This window comes from Gymnogyps californianus, chromosome 1 (genome assembly GCF_018139145.2).
Source record: "Gymnogyps californianus isolate 813 chromosome 1, ASM1813914v2, whole genome shotgun sequence".
Lineage (NCBI taxonomy): Eukaryota > Metazoa > Chordata > Aves > Accipitriformes > Cathartidae > Gymnogyps > Gymnogyps californianus.
Genome location: NC_059471.1, coordinates 132,870,445 through 132,891,958, shown reverse-complemented (window position 1 = coordinate 132,891,958; position 21,514 = coordinate 132,870,445). Strand labels below are relative to the sequence as shown.

The window sequence follows — 21,514 nt, the reverse complement described above, 5'->3', positions numbered from 1 at the left end:
CCAAATAACATCTAACCCACTCTGGTTGGCTGCTACAACTTAGGCCCCCGTTTGCTAATCATGGAAAACTGGAGTTCTGCAATTTGCAGGATTTCTGTTTTACCATGTCCTGAGCCTTCATCTTATTTGCCATAGTGTTTTACACCTTGCTTTCCTCCTGCTCCTTCTGATCACTTCTACACATGGCTCAGTGTTATTTTCAAAGCTTTTTTAAGTAGACTTTCCCATTAACTAAACTTTTTCATTTCTTTTTACTTCTTTTAACTTTCACCTTGTAAGAGTTGGACAGCTACTCTAAACTAGTAGCATTTGTAGCCAATGGAGAGAAAAGGGCTTAGCCATTCAGTTTCAGGATGGCTTAGTCACTCAGGAAAGAGGATGAAGATAGGTGGGATGAATCTTTCTGTAGGAATCTCTTTCTGTCTTGTGGGAGTAGAGAGGGAACCTAGAAAGACTCAGACTAAGTGCTGTGACTGTTTCCCTTTGCTCTGGTCATCTTTGCCATCCTGTGGCAAAACTCTTTGAAAGGGAGCCCTACTATACTTTTAATGCACTGTCATTTAGTGGCTTGGACTATCTGTTTCCCAAAACTAAATTGAGATGATCCCTTTCTTGGGCTGATCTAACAAAAAAGAGGCCATCCTGCTTTTCACCATCTTCCGTCCCTGACTGTTCTTCTACCCCTCACTTGTACTATCTCTGTGTTCGTTGGACCCTCCATTCAATCCACTTCCCTGGCAGAGGACTAATCCAGGAAAAGAGCAGATGATAGGTTTTCTGGTAGGTTTTAATGAGGTGAAAGAACTCAGTGAAGACTTTGGCATGTGTTGGAGTGGGCCTGACGGGAGGGGAGAACAGTGCAGCTGGGAGGGAAGGAACGGGATGAAGAGGCAGGGAGTAAAAGATCTTCCCATTTTGGATAGTAGCATGTGGTTAGACAGGCTTAGCTATCTTAGGTAATGTAACCCACAGAGATCTGATTAAATCATTGCTTTAAACCTAGTCCTGTCTGACCAATTAACCAGTAATTAATGCCTCCTGTAATTATCATATAATGCTAGATTTTTCACTACTTCTTTTCTTTCCTCATTGTGCAAATAATTCCTTCATCCAGGGCAAGTTGGGATTTATATCCATCCTCATTCAGCTGCATTTCCACTCTGCACTCGATTGCTAATTTGTACTTCACCTGTTGGCATACAGATATTTACTGTTTCCACACAATTAGGTACCTCCAGGTAAAAGCAGGACAGATTTCAACATCTGAGTCATTGTAGCAGTGCAACACTACTAGGAGAGGTGAGCTGGAGAAGATGGGGCTTAGCTGATATTTTCCATCTCTGATTTCTAAGAAGACACTCATTCTTTTGGTACCAGTCAAAAATTTTGCAGGTATAACTTCAGAGAGGATCTGAGTTTTGTTTCTAGAAGGCAATCACAACTGTGTGTGACACAGCTTCTCCAGATATGTAAGCACTGCCTGTCTTGGCAAAGAGTTTTCAGAGTCAGTGAGTATAGTGGGAAGAGTTTTTATTTTCCAGAGAATGGATGGTAGAAGAAAAGAAAGAAAAGGAAACCCTTAAAAAATCTGGGATTGTAGCTAAAAAAATATATACATTCTCTGAAAACAAACCTATACCATCTAGAGTGCTAGGGTTGCAAGTGCTCAAAAATAGGCACTACTAAAATCAGAGCAGTCTGCCAATCTGTAATATTGTATATAACGTCATGAAACCACATAGGAACATGTATAAACTAGCTCCCCTGTCCCTACCCCTAGCTTTTATGGCATTTAACTTCTCACCTCATTATTCCCTTTCTTCCTCTACCTCTTTCTTCTCTCACAGTCACCATCACAGCCCTGTTCAGAACGAACTTTCGCATGGATTTTCCCTTTGATCTGCAAGAGCTGCCAGCATTTGCTGTAATAGGGTAAGTTCTCGGGAACCTGGCTCCTTGCTCTACAAAGGTTATCATGTGAGCTCTGTTAGGAATTCTTTTACAAAACAGTTACATACATCTCTCTTAGACATTTTGATTGTCACAAATAAGGCCTCTGCTTGTTGGGATTCCTCCTTTAGAAATGGTGCCCATGTAGCACAATGTGTAAGGAAGGAAATGTGGGTATTATCAAGCTGTTTGTTATTTCCTTTCCATATATCTTTTTCAGAAATTAAGTTCTGGAAAAACAAGTAAGTCTAACTTGGTCTAGGTTCTGGGTATAGATTTACTGAATGGCCCTTTAACCGTTTTGATAGCATCCCCAAATGAACTGACCCAACAAGTATGGCCTTTTCACTTGACAAAAATCGGACAAAAGATTTAACCAGGAAGTTTCCCTTTTACAAGGTCAGAATGGTTATCCTTTTCAAGAGAGGTTGGTACACTCGACATGGTGGCAAGGGTAACTGAACCGTAATTGGGTTCAGTGAGAACAACAGTTAATTTATTAAGATGAATGTGAGTTTTATTTTATTTATGCAGATATCTGAGTTGGTTTCATTTGTGGAGGAAATTTTGGGAAATGAAAGAAGGAACTTAAGAAAAATGAGAAGAGAATTAGGAAATACTAGAGAAAACGTGTTTGGAATTGCTGTGAGGAAAAGTCTTGGGTTAGAGCTTGAGAGAGGCTCCAGGGAAATCACTGCAGAGCAGTAGTGAAGGGAATACACTGTAGGAACAAACACCTGTGCTGGCATTGTGAACATATTCTGTTGCAAGATCTGGATCCAAGACCAGAAATATATTTGGGGTTTTAGTAGGCTGCCCTCATATTAATTTACTTGAACCGCTTGAACTCAAGTGGGATTTTTTGAAGACATCAGATATGTTGAAAAACTACGAATATACAGGGGCTTTTGCTAGTAATATGTATCCACTTTGTTCTTCTCCTTGAATAGAGTTGTGTGCTGAACTTGGGGGAATCTATTTGTTTAGATTGGCAAGGAAAAAGGTAATCCTTATGATTTACAGCTGATTGATAGAATGCAAAACTTCTTGTCATTGTGTTTTGAACAGAGTTGTCAGAACTGGGTTTTTTTCAGTATTGCACATAGGCTAGGAAAGGAGTATATGACAACTGTGAAATGCTTTCAAATGCCTGGGTGTCCAACATGGTATTTTTTTAAAAAAAAGCTAAAGACTTGGATAGTCTTGGATAAAGTCCTGATGCCAACTTGGAATGCTCCAAATTCTCTTAACATTAAGTCTCAAAGAAGTTGAACTCTTTCTATCCAACATATTTCTTCACTTTCAGGCAGGACAAAAAACCTGAGCCAGCCCAAGCACTATCAACAGGTAGATCTTGTTCTTCTGTGTCAGAAAATGTTGTTAATTTGCAAAATATATACAGGAGGAGCACTTTTATTGACAAATTGATAGACAGGAATGGAGGCATCTATTTTTTAATATAAAATATTATAAAGAAGTTCAGTTCACTATGCAGCCCTTAGGCTTATATTGCCTAAGGGACTGGTCTATTTTAACAGTAGTGCTAAACAGTGCTGGCTTAAAATATTTAAGAGAAGCTCATTGGACATGTTTGTCTGTGAAGAGCTTTAGATTTAGTTTAAACTTGTTTCTATGCAATTTTTAAATGATCAAGCAGGATTTTTTCAACATATAACTTTTTAAGTGAGCTAAATTAATCTTTGAACAAGACTTGGCAAAAGCCTGCATAACATATAACAAAGGAAAATTCCATTAATTTTAAAAATTAATAGAATGAAAATGTTATCTGTTTATCCTCAGTATTCTGTGGGTTAATTATTTGCCACATAAAATAGTACTTCCCCTTACCAATTCTAAATGCACTCTTTTTTCACTCTTTTTTTTTACTCCACCTTTGAGTATTAGGCCCTATTTATCCAGGTCTCATTAAGCTACAGAGCATAAGGATCAAGGCCAGGCCTTAGACAACTATACTTTTTTTGGCTTTATTAGGATCAGGAACATAGGCCTAAGTGATTAGGATCATAGAGATGACATACTTCACTTTAGGCACAAGAGTTGCTATTACTTTTAATATTTGATGTAGGTGTATAGTTTTGCTGAATCAGAGTTAAACTCCCTTCATTTTTACTATTTCCTGTTCCAGTCTGATGTCTAAGTTCTGACAATACTGGTCTTTGCCCAGTTGCTCTTTGCCAGCCCCCACTGAGATCTGTCAGTCCCTTTTTATAGATTATTTTTATAGATTATTTTATAGATTTTTATAGATGAGATTTCCCCCTCTAAGCAAGAGAAAATTTAAGTGGTAAAATGGCAGTGTGTGTGACAAAGAGGTCCAAAATAATCTCTCCCCTTTCATCAAGGAGTCAATGTCTTTAAGTGAGTTGCTATGGGAGTAACCCTCTAGGTGACATTTAAAAGACTTTATAAACAGCTGAAGATGAAAAACACTTAAACTCATTTTCTTGGTTGATGGTTTGTGTATTATCTGTTGTTTGGTATGATTTTATTTCTTTTTCTCCACTTTAGGATATGTTCTGGATTCCTTGGAGCATTTTTCGTTTATCTCAATCGCCAAGTGGTCCTATGCATCCGGCGTCATACAGCTCTGAGCCAGTTTCTCACCAAATAGTGAGTGCCTTTGAAGATACTCTCTTTAGGGACCAGATTTTTATGCCCTACTGGTATTGGATAGTAACAAATGCTTTCTGGAAGCTAGTAGAACTATTTCAAGTGTAAGATGGTAAAAATATGAGAAACTGAAATTATATGAGAGTAAGATATCTGCAAACATCAAGAGGATTTGCTCTGCACTGGATTTTCTTCTTGATCAGCCCTAATAGTTTCAAATAGCTTCTTGATTATAGAAGGGAGACTCTGTAATATTCATTAAGAGGACAAGGAAAACTATTAGTTGGACAGAAGATGTTTTTAATTAGAAAATCAATGATCATGCTTCTTAAGGTCATGCGGCTTCTGTTTATTTTTTTAGAATCTGTAAAAAATAAATTCAACATCATTTATACTTTAAGAAAATTAAATACAACTGAAATCTAACTATGTCTTTAAAATGTACATTTTTTTTAATCAAAATGTAGACAAAAATGTAAAGAATGTACTGCAGTATTGCAATTACTGCATACTTACGAACCAAAAGCTGAAACTGATAGTAACCAAATGGTGTGAATTGCAGCATGGAAGAGAAATGCAAAACAAAATACAAATCTTAGCAATAAAGGTTTTACAGGGCACTTAAAGATACTTTTTTTTCCCTCTCTAATAAAGTTATAACCTCCGAAGTTATAACCCAAAGAAGAAAAGGAGGCTAACTGTTAATGTCTTCAGTCTCTTTACAGAAGAAATCTGATGCTATGAGAATTTTTTAAGTTGAGAGGTGTGGAGGACCTACATTCTTAGCAAGTTGCAGATCTGAGCAGAAGAAAACCACTAGTTAAAAAGAAGTTCAAACTAACTTAATTTATTATGTGGAAGAAAAATTGTCCTTCTTCATTATGTAGCATTACCCACAAGCACCAGCAGAGCCATCAAACAAAGTTAATAGATAAGTGGAGCAAAGCCTGAAAAGCAGGAATTTACTTTAAACTTTTGACTAATTTCTCAGAATTTTGTGGGTCCTTAGACTGGAAGAAATTAAAGGTTATATTTTGTCTTCCTAAATACCACAGCATCTCAGCCAGAACTTCCTGTAGGGAACACAGTAATTTGTCAGGGGACTAAACCTGACAGGATTAGTCCAGCATGCGGAGGCAGCTTAGACTCATGTTGTCTTAGTGCACGTGAAGTGTCACAGTGTACCCAGAAACCCATCCTGGGATTGGACACAGCAGCAGGAAAACACAGATGGCTTTAGCCTGCTGTCCAGCTATGCCCCACTGGCCCAGCACAGCTAGACCCACTGGCCACCAAGGACACCTTCCCAAAAATTGTGATGGTCAGCAATTCAATGGAAAGAAAAGCAGCTTTTCTCCTAAGAATTAATGCAATGGGGGATGCATGCACAAATGTATGAAAAAAACCCTACATTTAAATACGCTAGGACAGGATACATTGCATGGGGGATGAAGAAGCAAGACTGGCATAATCAGGACAAACAGAGGAGGTGCTGGCTTTTGACAATAGGTCAACACATCATTGTAAATACACATTCCCCTCGCGTATTCAAGTTTGTGCATTTTGTACATCCCTTTCTCCCTCCATCCCTCCCATTACATTAATTCTGATGGGAAAAATGGCTTTGCTGACAGTTGAACTCTCTATGAATGTCCTGGTTTCGGGTGGGATAGAGTTAATTTTCTTCTTAGTAGTTGGTACAGTGCTGTGTTTTGGATTTAGTGTGAGAATAATGTTGATAACACACTGATGTTTTAGTTGTTGCTAAGGAGCGCTTATCCTAAGTCAAGGATTTTTCAGTCTCCCATGCTCTGCCAGCAAGCAGGTGCACAAGAAGCTGGGAGGGAGCATAGCCGGGCAGCTGACCTGAACTAGCCAAAGGGATATTCCATACCATAGAATGTCATGCCCAGTATACAAAGCAGGGGGTGCTGGCCGGGAGGAGCGGATTGCTGCTCGGGCATTGGTCAGCGGGTGGTGAGCAATTGCGTTGTGCATCACTTGTCTTCTCTTGGGTGTTATTTCTTTTTTTTTGTTATATTCCTTTTCATTATTATTATTATTATTATATTATTATTATTATTATATTATTGTTGCTGTTGTTAGTTAGTAGTGTGTTTTATTTTACCTTAGTTATTAAACTGTTCTTATCTCAACCCACAAGTTTTACTTTTTTTTTTTTCCCCCTTCTCCTCCCCACCCCACTGGGAGGGGGGAGGGGGAAGCGGCTGCGTGGTGCTTAGTTGCTGGCTGGGGTTAAATCATGACAATGAATGATGATGATCAGTGCAGCACGGCACTAAATTGCCAGGAACAGAAGTCCAAAGCAATGGATACAGATGTGGCAGAGAGCTGTCACAGAAACAGCATTCATAGTCCTGAAGTGATAGTGCTACAAGAAAAGAATGTGAAGTTATATTTTAATAAACTTTTCTTTCTTTTCAGCCGCCTCATATACCCTGGGGTTATAACCTTCCTTATAGCAACTGTGACCTTTCCTCCCGGATTTGGGCAGTTCATGGCAGGAGAGGTGAGAGCGGGATGTGTATTTGCAATTCTGTGCAATTCTGCAGAACAGTCTCCCTTTATCCTGTGTCTCAATAACCTTATGTCATGGAAACGGGAAGAAAGATATGGGAGGAGTTTGGACTGAGGAGGGACTATATTCTGAGACTCATGATCTCTGCTGTCTCCTTCATATAAAACTTGAAAAAGGTCCACTCTCCTAAGCAAGTAATAAGGAAGATGTTACCCCATGTGTAAAAGTAGTTATCCTTTCACTAGTTTAGGTAAAGTCCCGTCTCTCTTCCTGAAGATTAAAAATGTCAATTAAGTCTCATAATCATGAATTACTGAAGTAAAAATCTCCTCCACTTTATTGGAACAGAGGTAGAATATTTACTCCGTCTAATCTTATGGCTTATGCCTGTTTTTTTGCTGTTTAGTTGATGCCACGGGAAGCCATCAGCTCTCTCTTTGATAACTATACCTGGGCAAAATACACAGGGGACCCTCAGATCCTAGGGAAATCTGCTGCCTGGATCCATCCTAAAGTCAGCGTCTTCATCATCATCCTGCTCTTCTTCCTCATGAAGGTAGGAAACCCAGCTCACCATAACCCTTCTCCACTCAGAGTGAATGTTCTTGATCCTTTGCAAAATAGTTTGTGAACTGTCAATGAGGAGTTGCTGGGTATTGAATGAAGCACTACAACTGCAATGAGATCTTACATCTTTTGATGTGATGTTTGCCCACCTTGAATACAAGATTACCAAAATCATTAGGGAATAGTCTCCTGGCCTTAATATAGTGATGTCCTTCACTGCTCCCTAGGTCATCTTCCTCATGCATCCTGCTGAATGACCTTTGGTGCCCACTGTGTAGTAGTTGGTAGAGAGGACTACATCAGGAAAGATTTCTCAAGTTCCACAAAAATAAATAATTGAGTAAAAAGCTCTCAGATAATTTATATTTGGTCTAAGTAAAGTCTGATACAGCCTACTTGATATTCCTGACTACAGATAGGAGACAAATAAGAATATGCAAGCACAATCTATAGTTGCGTGAGGCTCAAGGATTTGTTAGCAGTACCATAACTTGATGGAGAAATGCAGCTGAAAACAGTTTTGCTCACTTCTCAGAAAGCAACAGCAGATTAAAGGTTCTGAGCTGACATGGTCTGTGGAAGTTGCAACTGTTCAGCCTCTGAAAGCATCAGCTGTGTAACTGATACATGACAGAGCAAGAGAAGAGATTTGAAAGAAGAAAACATTATATTCCAGTGTTCAAAATACAAATAGCAAGAAAGAGGTTGGGGGGGGGGGGCAATAAAAGGGTAAAAATATCATAGAAATGGTGATTTTTTTTGTAGCAAAGAAGCAAAAGAGCTGAGGCCACCTTGCAATATCAGTTGAGCATTTCAGGAGATCAGGAATGGACATCAATGATTGATTGACACAGCTGATTCCACCTAAAGTAAAATACTGTATCGAATTTTTGACAGGCAGTTAAGGGTTCTGCTTCTGTAGTAATTCTGATTATAGTGTACCAAGCAGATAAAGTCTCATTTACTTGAATAAAAGAGGGAGGGACTACATGGTGTATCTATCCTGAATCCATCTGTTCTCCTTTGGAAGAGCTGTATCCTCAAACAGTAGATTCATTGGCCTTGTTCCATTAAATAAAGGGTTTCTCAACTCACTAGATAACTGCTCCAAGCAGTTTATTTTCTTCTGGATATATTCAGAGTTGGGATAGAGCCCATAGAAAAGAAACTGCTGTTTCAACTCTGGGCAAAGACTTGGCCTGATTCGCCACTGCACTATAGTCCCAATTCTCAGCTGTATTTGGCCTGGGTTTGGTACTGCAAAGACAGAGCTTAGCTAGCAGTACTTCACTTCTGCAGCTTGCTGGCCTCTGTAGCCAGCCAGGAACTTCTCTTCTGGAATATTCAAATGGCTTATGGAAGGAACAACAGCAGCTAGTATCAAATTGATGGTCCAGCCTATCCTCACACCATGCTCCTCTACCATGGGCTGAGAAATGCTGATCTGTTGGCTCTTTGTTACCTTTGTAGAGGGCTTTCCTAAATGGCAGGCTATATCGTGGCTTCGTTTTCCCTTTTATGCCAACCATCCTGAGAGTTACAGCAGAAAAGCTGTCTTGGGTGGATATCCTCTCACCAAACTGTCTACAGATTAGTATCTGATCTGTCTACAGCTACAACAATATCTGCAGAGGCATCACCTCCTCAAAGGTGGACCTTGAACAGGAAGGATTTGCCCACTCTGAGGAGAATATGGTCCTGAAATACCTGCAAGTATTGCTCTTGACGTGCTGGACCATGGTTGTCTCTCTCCTGTGGATGATACTGCTGCAGCAAGGAACATCTTGCCAGTACACTTCTTTGTACAAGTTTTTGAAACAGCAGCATTTTCTGTGTTTCCCTCAACTGTGGAAATTTCTTGTCATATTGCCTGAGAAAGTCTGAGCGTATTGGCCTTTGAGGTGTTTGTAAGATTAGGCTGTTGCCTCCCGAAGAAGTCTATATGTGCTGGGCTAAGTCAGCATTTGAATTGGTCTTAGCAGTACCAGGACGGATTTCATCATTTTGCCCAACATAGCGATAGGACAAGAGGCAACAGACACAAGCTAGAATAAAGGAAACTTATGACAGTTGGACTTCAGGAAAAAATTCTCCCCTGAGTGTGGGTCAGCAGTGGCACAAATGCCCAGAAAATCTGGGGAATCTCCACCCTTCAAAATGTTCAGAATTCACCTGGGTAAGGCCCTGAGCAACCTGATCTAACTTAGGAATTAGCCCTTCTAGGAGCTGGGAGTTGGGGGAGAGTTCCTTTCGCACTGAAATCTTTCTGAGTCTGTGAAATTTTGACAACCTTGTTCTATGAAATTTTGACAACCTTGTTCTATGAAAAGCTAAGCTGTTTGGAGCAGTAGGAAATCTCAACTTCTGAGGTCCAAGGCAAAGGAGTTCTCATGTTCATCTGTCCCCTTGGTGATTCAGCTTCCCTGCCACCACAGCAGTTGCCCAGAGGTCCTTTGCGTCAGTGTTGGTGTGTTGCCAGAGTTCCTCCAGCTTCCCTTCACACCCCACAGCCCCTTCACCCTTCAGCTTCTGGCTGAACTGCCAGATCCCTCAGAATGTGTCTCTTCATGGATTCACAGGCTGGGCGGTAGAGTGGGGCTGCAGGAAATGCTATTGCTGCTCAGTAACAACCACACCCTCTGCCTCTGTTCTAGTTCTGGATGTCTGTCATTGCTACCACAATGCCAATCCCCTGTGGCGGCTTCATGCCTGTTTTTGTTCTAGGTGAGTTTCAATTTTGTGTTGCAGCCATATAGGTCTGACAGGTGGAGAGGATAAGAGTGACATTGCATACGAACCCGGTACGTTTCTTCTAGTGGATGAGGAGTCATCACTTGATGTCTATGACAAGCTCGGTTAACAGTCCATATACCAGCCTCTAAGTCTCTGCTTTTGTCATTTTCCCACCCCCCAAATCCAAACACTGAGGAGGAAATCCCTGTCCTTTTACATAAGGAAAGCCACACTGCGGGGAGGCATGCTGGCCTTCTAATTTCTCTGCCTCTTCACCTACAGAGAAACTTTCATCCTACAGTTAGTATTATCACCCCTGAAGGCCAACTAGAAGAGATAACCTCAAAACTAGTACCTACAATGTATTCCACCTCTTATTCATTCTTCTGACTGAAATATGGTAACATACGGGAGTTTATTTTTTTTTAACTGGTTTTAATTCCAAGACCAAAAAATAAAAAGAATATGATGCTAATGTTAAGAAAGAGAGGCTATGTTAGACTAAAGCATACAAGCTCATGAAGTTCAGTATTAAGTACCCAGAGCTCTTAAATGAAATGGTGTGTGCTAAGGACCTCGGGGTTCTGGCAGGCAGCAACTGACCATGAGTCAGTAGCATGCCCTTGCAGTGATGAAGGCTAACCATAAACAAGGCTGTATTAGGAAAAGCCTAGCCAGCAAGGCAAAGAAATTGGTTATTTCTCTGCCTTCAGCATTTTGGACACAATTCTGGAATATTGTGCCATTTTGTGTCCACCAATACAAGAGATTTTGACAAAGTGCAATGAGTCCAGTGGAGGCCACTGACATTGTTGGGGAGCTGGAGCACAAAACAAACAAGGAGAGCCCGAAGAAGTTGGGCTTGTTCAGCCTGCAGAAGAGGAGGCCAAGAGGGGATCTAACTGCAGCCTTCACCACCTAATGCAGCAGGGGATAGAGAGGATAGAAAGACTCCTCTTAGAGACATACAGTAAATAGGAGGTAAAGGCACAAGTTGCAACAGGAGAAATTCTGATGGGACATAAGAAAAAAATTGTTTCCTTGGTTAAAGTGCTCAGAAAGGCTGGAGAATCTCCATTCTTGCAGGCTTTTAAAGCCTGCCTGGACAAGGCCCTGGGTGACTTGATCTCCCTTTTAAATTAGCCCTGTGGGAGCAGGGGTCAGAACAAGACCTCCAAAAGTCCCTTCCCACATTAACTCTTCTGTAAGCTGTGATTCTAGTGTTTGGACTTTCATAGACTGAGTGTGTGAAGGGCCTCAACTGTGAGCTGGACTGACATTGTACATATTCTGAAAATATTTCCTCCTACCTGGGAATCACAAATACCACTGTGCCTGGTGTGCCTAAGTGGAAGAATGAGGGGTCAACTGTATTTACATATCTTAGTACCTTTTTTTCCTCTTGGAGTCTAACTTCTATATTTTGTAACTGAGAACTACTCTTTAGTCCCCAGTGTCATTTTAATCTAAGTTTTGATTTTGTTTCTGTTAGAAAATACGCAAGTGATTGCCCAGTACAGCTGCACAGCACAGACTGGGTGTTCCTTAGATGTTAATTCCATAATTGTCAGTGATATTTTCCAGGTGCTGCATTTGGGCGTCTTATTGGGGAAATCATGGCATCACTTTTTCCCAGCGGGATCCTCTTTGATGGTATTGTTTATCAGATCTTACCTGGAGGGTATGCTGTCATTGGTGAGTCTCCATGTCTGTCTTTTTCTTCTCCTGGTCCCATCCCCATGACTTTCCTGGTTGACATGACATGCTGTTTCTATATGACAGTCATCTTCTCTCCCTATTCCTTTTCCACCCTACCTGGGAAAGGTGCAGCAGCTCTAACAGGAGCAGTGAGCCACACTGTCTCCACTGCTGTGATTTGCTTCGAGCTGACAGGTCAGATCTCTCACATCCTCCCCATGATGGTGGCTGTCATTCTTGCCAACATGGTGGCCCAGAGTCTGCAGCCCAGCCTCTATGATAGCATCATCCAGGTGAAGAAGTTGCCCTACCTGCCAGACCTGGGCTGGAATCACATAAGGTATAGTAGTAAAACAGAGGTGGAGGTGGAAAGTGGCAAAAAAATAAAGCAGAAGAGGATGAGACCATGGGAGAATAAAAGGTCATGAGAAGGGGATAGTACTACAAAGAAAATAAAAAGGCAGAATAGGCCTGCAGCAAGAAAAAACAAGTGGTGGAGTAGAACTAGGGTTCACACACGGAAGTGGAGAAAAGTCCTCTTCTTTTTTTCACTGAAAGCACAGGTTTGAATAATCTGCAATGTTACTGAATTTGTATTAATATTGCCAAATTGTTTCAGTTTAAAAATTTAAAAATCAGTGACTCATTTCCATTTTTTTCTGAATTCAGTGGAGTTTGGATTTTTTTCTCCAGCAAATGTTTGAAATATCATTTTATTTGGATATTTTGCTTAAAACAAAATTCAGTTATTCATATACGTCTTCCTCTCTCTAGTATATATAATATACATAGGTATGTATATATAAAACATCTATACATATATGTGTATATATATGTGTATTTTTATGGTGAGGAGTAATGGAGTAGAATACAACTGTAATGAAAATCCAGTTAATGTGTGTTGATCCTGTTGGAAAGTCCTCTTTGGTTACTCTCACAGAAGATTATTTAGCAACTGTATTGAGAACACTTTTTAAAAAAGTGGTCATTTATAGATTTCTTTAAGGAATTTATCTGCTAGACATTTTTTGTATGTTAACTCTTCCCCTTATTGTCCATAAATTCACAGCAAATACAATATTTTTGTTGAGGATATTATGGTCCAAGATGTGAAATTCGTCTCCTCCAACTGTAAATACCGAGAATTGCAAACTCTGCTCCAAAGCACCACTGTTAAGACTTTGCCTTTGGTGGACTCACCAGGTAAGCCATGTGGAGAAACTGGTCCTTCCTGAAGACTGTCTCAGCTTAAAGAGCCAAAGAAACTAGCTTTCAAATTACATGCTGTGAAGGAGGCAGTGTGACCCACTACATAAAAAAATCATCCTAAAAATCATCCACTATGGATGATGTATGAGAGAAGGCTGTTTCAGCTGGTCAGACAGGTAAGCTGGAGTGTGGGCAGTGAAGCAGATATAGCACATACGGGAGGTGTGTGGGAAGTTTGTGGACTGAACTGTGACAAGAGGGAGGGATCTTGCATAAGTAAAGAGCCTGCTTCTGATGTGGTGCTGAGGAGTGGCACAACTCAGGGATGGTGAGCTTCCCACAGCCCCACAGTGTATTAGCAGGAACTAGCCAGTCTGGTCAATGACTCTTCTATAGCTCTGGATAGTACGAGTCCAAGCACTTTGAAGAGGTTGGAGGGAGGAAGGGGCAGTGTGTGGCAAGGGACATTCAAAACCTTGAAGTGGCTTAATGGCTTCTCTGCTCTGTGTTATGCAGAGACCATGATTCTTCTGGGGTCTGTAGAGCGATCTGAACTGCAGGCTCTCCTCGAGAGACATCTAAGCCCAGAACGGCGACGGCTCCTCAACAGAGAAATGCAGCAGAAGCTGTCTGAGGCACCCTACGATGGGCACAGCAAGGGACCGTGGGCAAGCCTGCCAAAGCTGAAGCATGAATCTTTTGCTTATGTTGATGAGGATGAGGATACAGATGAGAAGGGAGAGGTGAGGGAGAGAAGTGGAGAGACTGCAACACAGAGACTGCTTAAGAAGCAGTAAGGCATTTGGAGAGGCTGAGAAAGAAATGACACAGGGTGGACTTTATTTTCTCTCCTTTCCGTAACAGCTGCCTCGGCCCCCAAGTCCCACTCCCAGTTACCCAGAGGAGCCCAATGGCCCGACAAGTCCTCTTAAACAAATACGTGAAACTTTGGAGCCACAGCAACTCACAGGTATGGTAACTTCTGGCATACCTCAGTCACATCCTAGCCAGCTCATGGAAGCTTTCATGCTAATTGTGTGAGGTGCTGATTTCCCAGAGACTGAGAGAAGGAGCTTTCTCTGCTGTTCCTGTATTAAAGGTCCTTTGTTAGTGCACCTCAACATTAGTGTAACATACCTGGAAATATCTTCTGTTTGTGAGAGCATGGCAAAAGTAGGCCCACTCAGGCTGCTCGCTCTCTGTCAGTACTCCCCACTCCATCCTTTGCAATAACATCTCCTCGGACATTTCCTGGAGAGTCTGCATGGAAGGGTCCCATCTCTTGTCTTCTTCACCCCGTGAATGAATTTCCGTGAGAAAAGCAGCCTAAGAGCTAAACATCTGTACTTGTTTTTTGAGTATCTTAGGCTGTTGCTCAGCCATCTCCAAAACTGAACAGCTCCTCCCTTGCACACACATCTCTTTGATTCAGCTACATTAATATGATGGATAAATACTGATGTATTGTGTTCTTTGTGTGCCACCCTAGCCTATATTAGCTTTCCTTCCAAGACTGTACTCATAGCTCATTTCTGATTTGTATATCATGTATATTTGACGCATGATGGTGGGTTTTTTTTTTTCCTTTATGTGTCTTGAAATATGCAGAGAGTGATTACTCACTCACAGAGTGAGTAATCTTACTCACAGAGGTGCAGCCCAATCTTGAGAATTGAGTATAGAGGATAGGGCTCTGCCTCGTGCTTTTAGGCACCCAAAGTTTAGCATGTAATATAGCATATAGCACATTCTATTTCCTTAACGCCACTCATGTATGACTAAACCTCTAAGGCATAGGAAAATCCACTTTATGCTTCCAGGGCAGTAGAGTGGTGGGACAGCCACCCACCTTCCTTACCAAAGCAGAAAAAGAATCACATCAAAACAAGGACAGTGTGTGAGACGTTTTATGTGAAGCTAGTACTGAGTGATCCAGGAGTGACAAGAGGAAGTGGAGCAGGGGTGACTTCATGAGGCTTTCCCTGCCATAATTTTTAGTTTGGCTCACAGCTGTCATCATTGTTTCTGACCACCCTTCCTCCACAGCCTCGTTTGCTTCACAACAGCACCAAAACCTATCTCCTTCTCTTTGCTAATTCCTGACTATCCTGCCTGGAAGAATAATTCTGCAGTCTTTTTCATTCCCACCATTACACTGCTGGCACAACCCATGGACTTCTCACCCCTTTGTACTTGTCACATTCAGGCTGTTCATATGTTTTGTCTTTGAAGTAATTTCCAAATTCTCGCCTCCCCTTTCCATACTCATCCTCCAAACCACATTCTCTTTGTGGACTGCAGAAACCTCTCGTCACAGCATTTTATCCCTATCAGATTGTTTGCTGTGCTAGTAGTCTTGCTTCTGGGTTTTGAGGTTTTTTTCTTCAGGGACACTGATCTATTATCTGCAAGGGCTACTTTGTAATGGTTTGTTTCCTCTCCTTGAGGAAAAGATTTGCATGGGAATATTTATTCTGGCATGTGCCAGACACCATTTTACAAACTGAATGCTAGATTGTGACTGGCTCGGCCCTGTCATATACCATCTACTATGTCCCTCATATTATTTCCCAGCCTGCCTTGGGCAAGGAGATAGGCATGGGGCTTTGTATTTTTGTCTCTCACTTGTTCTTCTCTCTTATCCATGTGTTTGTTTTCATCCTTCAGGCAATTTCAGGAGTTTGAGGCAACTGATCCAGCAGCTCTTGTGCCATTACAACCGTCCACTTGAAACAGAGAGTGCTGTCCAGGTTAGGGATACAGAGAGCCTAGTAATACCCTGAAGAGGGAAGGGAATGCAACGGAAATAGAACCTACTACTCAGAGCCATTCAGCATTTGGCCAAAGCGTGGACATACTTATGGTCCTGAACTCTGACAGCATCAGTGGGGAACTCTCTCCAAGGAGAAGGGGTGTGATTACTGTAAAGGAGTGTGCATCTTCCTAAAGAGCCATCAGTGCTCAGGTGTCAAGGCTACCATCATGACTGAGTGTGGGCATCTTTTTCTCAGTGAATAACTTAATGCTATTTTGGCTAACCTGGAATAAAGTGCAGTCCTATTCCATTTGGCAAACAGTTTTGGCCAGATAAAAATGAAAAAATGCTTTTGCCTTGTGCCACGTTAGATGTCCTTGGGTATCTGCCATATCTGCACAGGGTTGGTGGATATCATACAGAGCCTATGGGAGACCCATCCACTCTAGGGCAGTGGTTGGACCCCATGTGGGATATCTGAGAGCATCTAAAGCGGTACTAGATGACCATGTTTAGGCACCTGAATTGCTCCACCAGCATTCCATAGTCAATCTTCATTGGCAAGGGAAGCACAGCAAGTACAGAGTACACCTTATAGTGTATGAGTACAAAGAAAATCTAAACACTTAGTAATATACTATTATTTGGAACAAAAAGGGAACCACATGGGGTGAGGAGGCTGTGCAAATGTTTTCTTTCTGTACTCTGTGAAACTGTGCATTCTTTGTTTGTCCTGAACAGTGTTTTCTCCTACAGGAGCCGGTTCAAGTCATTGACACAATGAGGCCAGAAGAGGTAAGAATGGGTGCAGAAAGGGAGTGAGGTTAATTGAGTGCTTCTTTTGCCCATTTCCTATCACTTGCAATGCTTCCTGAACTCTGACAACCTCAGTGATTGCCATATAAAGCCATAGGTAAAGCCATTTTCTTCTTAGAGTTGCATAGTGGGCAAGGCTCACCCAAGAAGAGAAGAGATTGTTCTGCTAGATGTGCTGAGTAAGGCTCTAACTAATCTGATCTAGCTCTGAAGTCAGGCCTGCTGTGAGCAGGTTTTTGGACTAGAGACCTCCACAGGTCCCCCCTCACCTGAATCTTTCTGTGGGTCTATGTTATTCCTTCATTTTTTACACAAAGGAACAATTATCTTGCAATGACAAGGGGAAGATGCACTCAGAAAGGAAAGCTAAGATGTTCACTCCCTCTTTAAGCAGGAAGGAGCAAAACCTCACCTTCTCAGAAAACCTCTGAGGTACTGGAATTGCTCTGTTTCCATAGGGACTCGACATCTGGCAAGGAAGGGATGGGAAACCTGAGGGGTGTGATATAATGGGCAAGATGAATGATCTACATAGGAAGGAAGAAGCATTAACAGGAGAATGGGACTGGTTTGGGTACACAAGACAGCAACACTGCTGATTACTGTAAGAGTGATTCCTCTTCTTTCCTGTGTCAGATAGATGCTTGGGAACAGGAGGAGCTGAACAAGAATGTGTGCTTTGACAGCTGCCGCATAGACCCTTCCCCTTTCCAACTGGTGGAGAGAACTTCCCTGCACAAGGTGGGTGCAGATGTCTCTGAGGCATACACTGTTTTTCTCCACCTTGTCTATCATTGCAAGTCTAGTCTATTACTTATTTCTTCTCCTTGTCTTCACCTACAACTACTATCACCAGCTACTTCCACATCCAGCTACAGAAGTCAGTTTGTTCCTATAACCTTCTGCGTGTACCTCCAATCTCTTGCAAAATAAAAGGCTACATGATAAGAAGTCTGAGTGCATTTATTAAAACAGCTTTTGGACACCACATAGGATTTTTCAGCCACTACATTAACAGAACCATTGTATGCCTTGCTGCTGGGGGCATTACAATGAGATTTACACTCTGCTTTGTCAGTGTGCAGCACTGGAATGAGTACTCCTGGATTTCTCAGAGTGTTTCTGTCAGGATGTAGAGTCTGCCTCAGTGCATGAGAAGAGGAGTTGCTTGAAACTACCCTATATCATAGGCTCTTCATTGAACTGAAGGACAAGGAGAGAGGAAGCTGGACCATATAACTTCTAGAGTTAGCACAGGATGACTGGGGATAAAAGCAATCATTGTCTATCAGGAGTAAGAGAGGACTGGGCTTTCACTCAATGGAAAGGGAAAGCAGTCTACTGAAGCAAAAGTGCACAGTGCATGTTTTTATCAGTATTCATTTAATGTGAACAGTCAGCATATGCCTTGCATAAAATTAATTAATTACTGTTACCAAAGGGGTAAGATCTCAGCCTTGAGCAAAATAAGAACAGGTTAGCATATACTTAAGATGAGTTTGGTGTTTTCTAAAGGGCTGGCTGAAGTAATCTGAAACCACTAGCATTTATCTTTGAGAATATACAGGTTACAAGAAATTATACCTGAAGACTGCAAGTGGGGAAAGTTTCATACCTCTCGTAAAAAAGAGCAAATGAGAAACTCTGAAATAACAGACAAGGCAACTTAACTTGGATGCACAAAAATGCAGGAATAAATAATCAAACTATCTGAGGTATGCATAGTTAGAGCTAAATGTGAGACTACTGACAATGGCAAGAATATCACAGCTTATCATGATCAAATTGTATTTAACCAGTCTGATTTTCTTTTATATTAGGGTAAAATGTCTTGTTCCTGAGCAATGAGATTTTCCGTAGTTTACAGTTGAACATGACATTCAATATCTCATGTGATGTTAAAAAAAAGGCAAACACTAGCTGTGAAAGAATGACTTCATGTAAGGCCACAGGTAAAGTCCAGCTAGAGTTCAGCTTAAAGAACTTGGAGGTTGGAAATAAGCCACAGATGACCACTGAGAATGCTGAAAGTTTTAGAAAGCCTGATCTATGCAGAGCAGTGAAATAATGGGGTATATTTAGGCTGAAGAAAAGAAGACTGATAACAGTGTGATGTCTGTCCTTCTAAGAAGGCTTTGTAAGAGAAAGGGAGTAACATGTTGTCCTGGTTTCGGCTAGGACAGAGTTAATTTTCTTCCTAGTAGCTGGTATAGTGCTGTGTTTTGGATTTAGTAGGAAAAGAATGTTGATAACACACCGATGTTTTTAGTTGTTGCTAAGTAGTGTTTATACTAAGTCAAGGATTTTTCAGCTTCTCGTGCCCAGGCAGCAAGAAGGCTGGAGGGGCACAAGAAGCTGGGAGGGGACACCATCAGGACAGCTGACCCAAATTGGCCAAAGAGCTATTCCATACCATATGACATCATGCCCAGTATATAAACTGGGGGAGTTAACTGGGAGGGGGGATCGCGGCTCGGGAACTAACTGGGCATCGGTCAATGAGTGGTGAGCAATTGCATTGTGCACCACTTACTTTGTATAGTTTAATTCTTTTAGTATTGCTATTGTCATATTATTATTATTATCATTATCATTGTTTTTCATTCCTTTCTGTCCTATTAAACTGTCTTTATCTCAACTCACGAGTTTTTTTCCTGATTCTCTCCCCATCCCAGGGTGGGGGGCAGTGAGCAAGCGGCTGCGTGGTGCTTAGCTGCCGGCTGGGGTTAAACCACGACACATGTTCTCAGTGTTCCCACTGCACTGGATAAGCAGCAACAAGCTTAAGTTTTGACAGGAAATATTCTGGAACAGGAAAAAAGAAATCACTGTTAAGGAAAGCACTGGAATAAATAACCTAAGCAGGTTCTGACTTTGCATATTACTATATGATAGTTTAATTTCCAGCACCAAAATGAAACAGGAACTGCATAAGTCCCCAAATACACAGGGTGTTCCATGTGAATCTGTTTGCCTGATGCAGGATGAGAGTGACCTTGAGAATGTGCTCTCCATCATCAACACACTCCCAACTACGGCTGCACAGCAGAAGAACCAAAGGGTAGTATTTGCTAGCTACAAAAGGGGAAGGGAAGAGGTAGTTTCTCACTGGGATAACTGCAGACTTGTGCACCTTTGTGATTCCCATTTCTAAATCCCAAGTCCCAGCTCTAGCACCAAGTATCATGTTACCAGTTTCCAAAGTCCCTGAAATAGTCTTTTGTGTTTTTGCTCATAGACGCATACATTGTTCTCATTACTGGGTCTCAGCCATGCCTATGTAACCAGTATGGGGAAGCTGAGGGGAGTGTTGGCTTTGGAAGAGGTAAGTACAGATCCTTTCATCTCCTCCTAATCAACTGCAAATGTCCTGTGGATCATTGCAATAACTTAAAGGTGCTGGAGGATCCAGCTGGGAATATATATAACTGCGATATTGCTACATTTTCAATCCAGTGTTGAATTCTGAGTCAACCCTTTGGAAGCCCTGTAGAGGAATGGATGACTGTATTTCAGAGGAGGCAGCAGGTGTTGTTTACAGGGATGTTAGATGGTTCATCCTTTTCGTGAACACAGGGCTCTTAACTGAGTGGCTATTACTGTCTCTGAAAGTGGTGTGGAATTTGTTATTTACTGTGGAATGAAAAATTACAACACTAGTGTAAAAGATGATCTCCACAGGCCCCAGAGGTAGAGCTGTGACTCTCTCTATTTGCGATCCCTTTACCCTGGAGAGTAGATGAACTTCTGCTGGGTAGAGCTGGGTCAACCTCCCTTTCATCCATTTTTTCCTGAACTTTTTCTCTTCTCATAGCTCCAGAAGGCAATAGAGGGCTCCACACGCTCTGGGGTTCGCCTCCGCCCACCCCTTGCCAGTTTCCGTGACACCAACCGGACTTCCATCAGCAGTGAGAAGGCCAGTCAGGCCACTCAGGTGTGGAGCCGGCAGGACAACTGCATGGTGGCAGCACAGCAAGCAGCAGACTTGGGCACAGAGAGCCCACTGCCTCCCTGCTCACACTCGCCCCAGCCCTCACACTTGCATGAAGAGGGGGAAGTCCTGTGCTCCACTTATACCACTGATACTGAGTTGGAAGAGATGGAGCTGACAGGGCCAGTTGCTGAAAACATCTCAGACATCCTTAAGGACATAAGCCTACGCTCCACTGACCTGGATGAGGATGAAGATGAGGATGAGGATGTCCCCTTATAGCTGGTGTGAGGAGTAGTCCACACTCTTCAGTTGAGCCAGTCTTCTTGTGTTTGCTCCTCAAAGAGAAGCTTTTGGATGTTCTTTGCAATCCCCACAGAGGATTGATTCAGCTGGGAGAAGGGGCATCGGACTGACCCTTTCTTCTGCTGTGTTCTTTCTGTGTGAAGACTATTAGGCTGTTGGACTATACAGGCGTGTGCAGGAGTCAGGTGTGGACTGCAAGGTGGCTAAGGGCAGGCTCATAATGCTTAGGCTTCTGCCATGTCTAAATAACATAGCAGAAGGGATTGTAACAGGACATGAATACTGCTGGACACAGTCAGGATGCTCTGGGTCAGTCTGCCAAGTGGAAAGTGGAGGAGGAGCAGCTCTTCTCATTCTCCATTTGTGTCACCCTTCCAGT

The 21,514-nt window shown here is 41.9% G+C and overlaps 1 protein-coding gene across 1 annotated transcript in view; it reads left to right on the top strand.

The window, feature by feature from the left end:
• The window catches only part of CLCN1 (chloride voltage-gated channel 1), a 48,011-nt gene extending 26,900 nt beyond the window's left edge, over positions 1 to 21,111 (top strand). The window contains exons 10-24 of the mRNA XM_050895489.1: positions 1,848 to 1,932; positions 4,480 to 4,581; positions 7,027 to 7,111; positions 7,527 to 7,676; positions 10,342 to 10,411; positions 12,005 to 12,115; positions 12,245 to 12,458; positions 13,188 to 13,321; positions 13,844 to 14,070; positions 14,192 to 14,297; positions 15,995 to 16,077; positions 16,839 to 16,877; positions 17,535 to 17,639; positions 20,137 to 20,223; positions 20,713 to 21,111. Of these exons, the coding sequence (XP_050751446.1) occupies positions 1,848 to 1,932; positions 4,480 to 4,581; positions 7,027 to 7,111; positions 7,527 to 7,676; positions 10,342 to 10,411; positions 12,005 to 12,115; positions 12,245 to 12,458; positions 13,188 to 13,321; positions 13,844 to 14,070; positions 14,192 to 14,297; positions 15,995 to 16,077; positions 16,839 to 16,877; positions 17,535 to 17,639; positions 20,137 to 20,223; positions 20,713 to 21,111 (1,997 nt within the window). The remainder of the gene's footprint in view (positions 1 to 1,847; positions 1,933 to 4,479; positions 4,582 to 7,026; positions 7,112 to 7,526; positions 7,677 to 10,341; positions 10,412 to 12,004; positions 12,116 to 12,244; positions 12,459 to 13,187; positions 13,322 to 13,843; positions 14,071 to 14,191; positions 14,298 to 15,994; positions 16,078 to 16,838; positions 16,878 to 17,534; positions 17,640 to 20,136; positions 20,224 to 20,712) is intronic.
• The last annotated feature ends 403 nt before the right edge of the window (positions 21,112 to 21,514 follow it).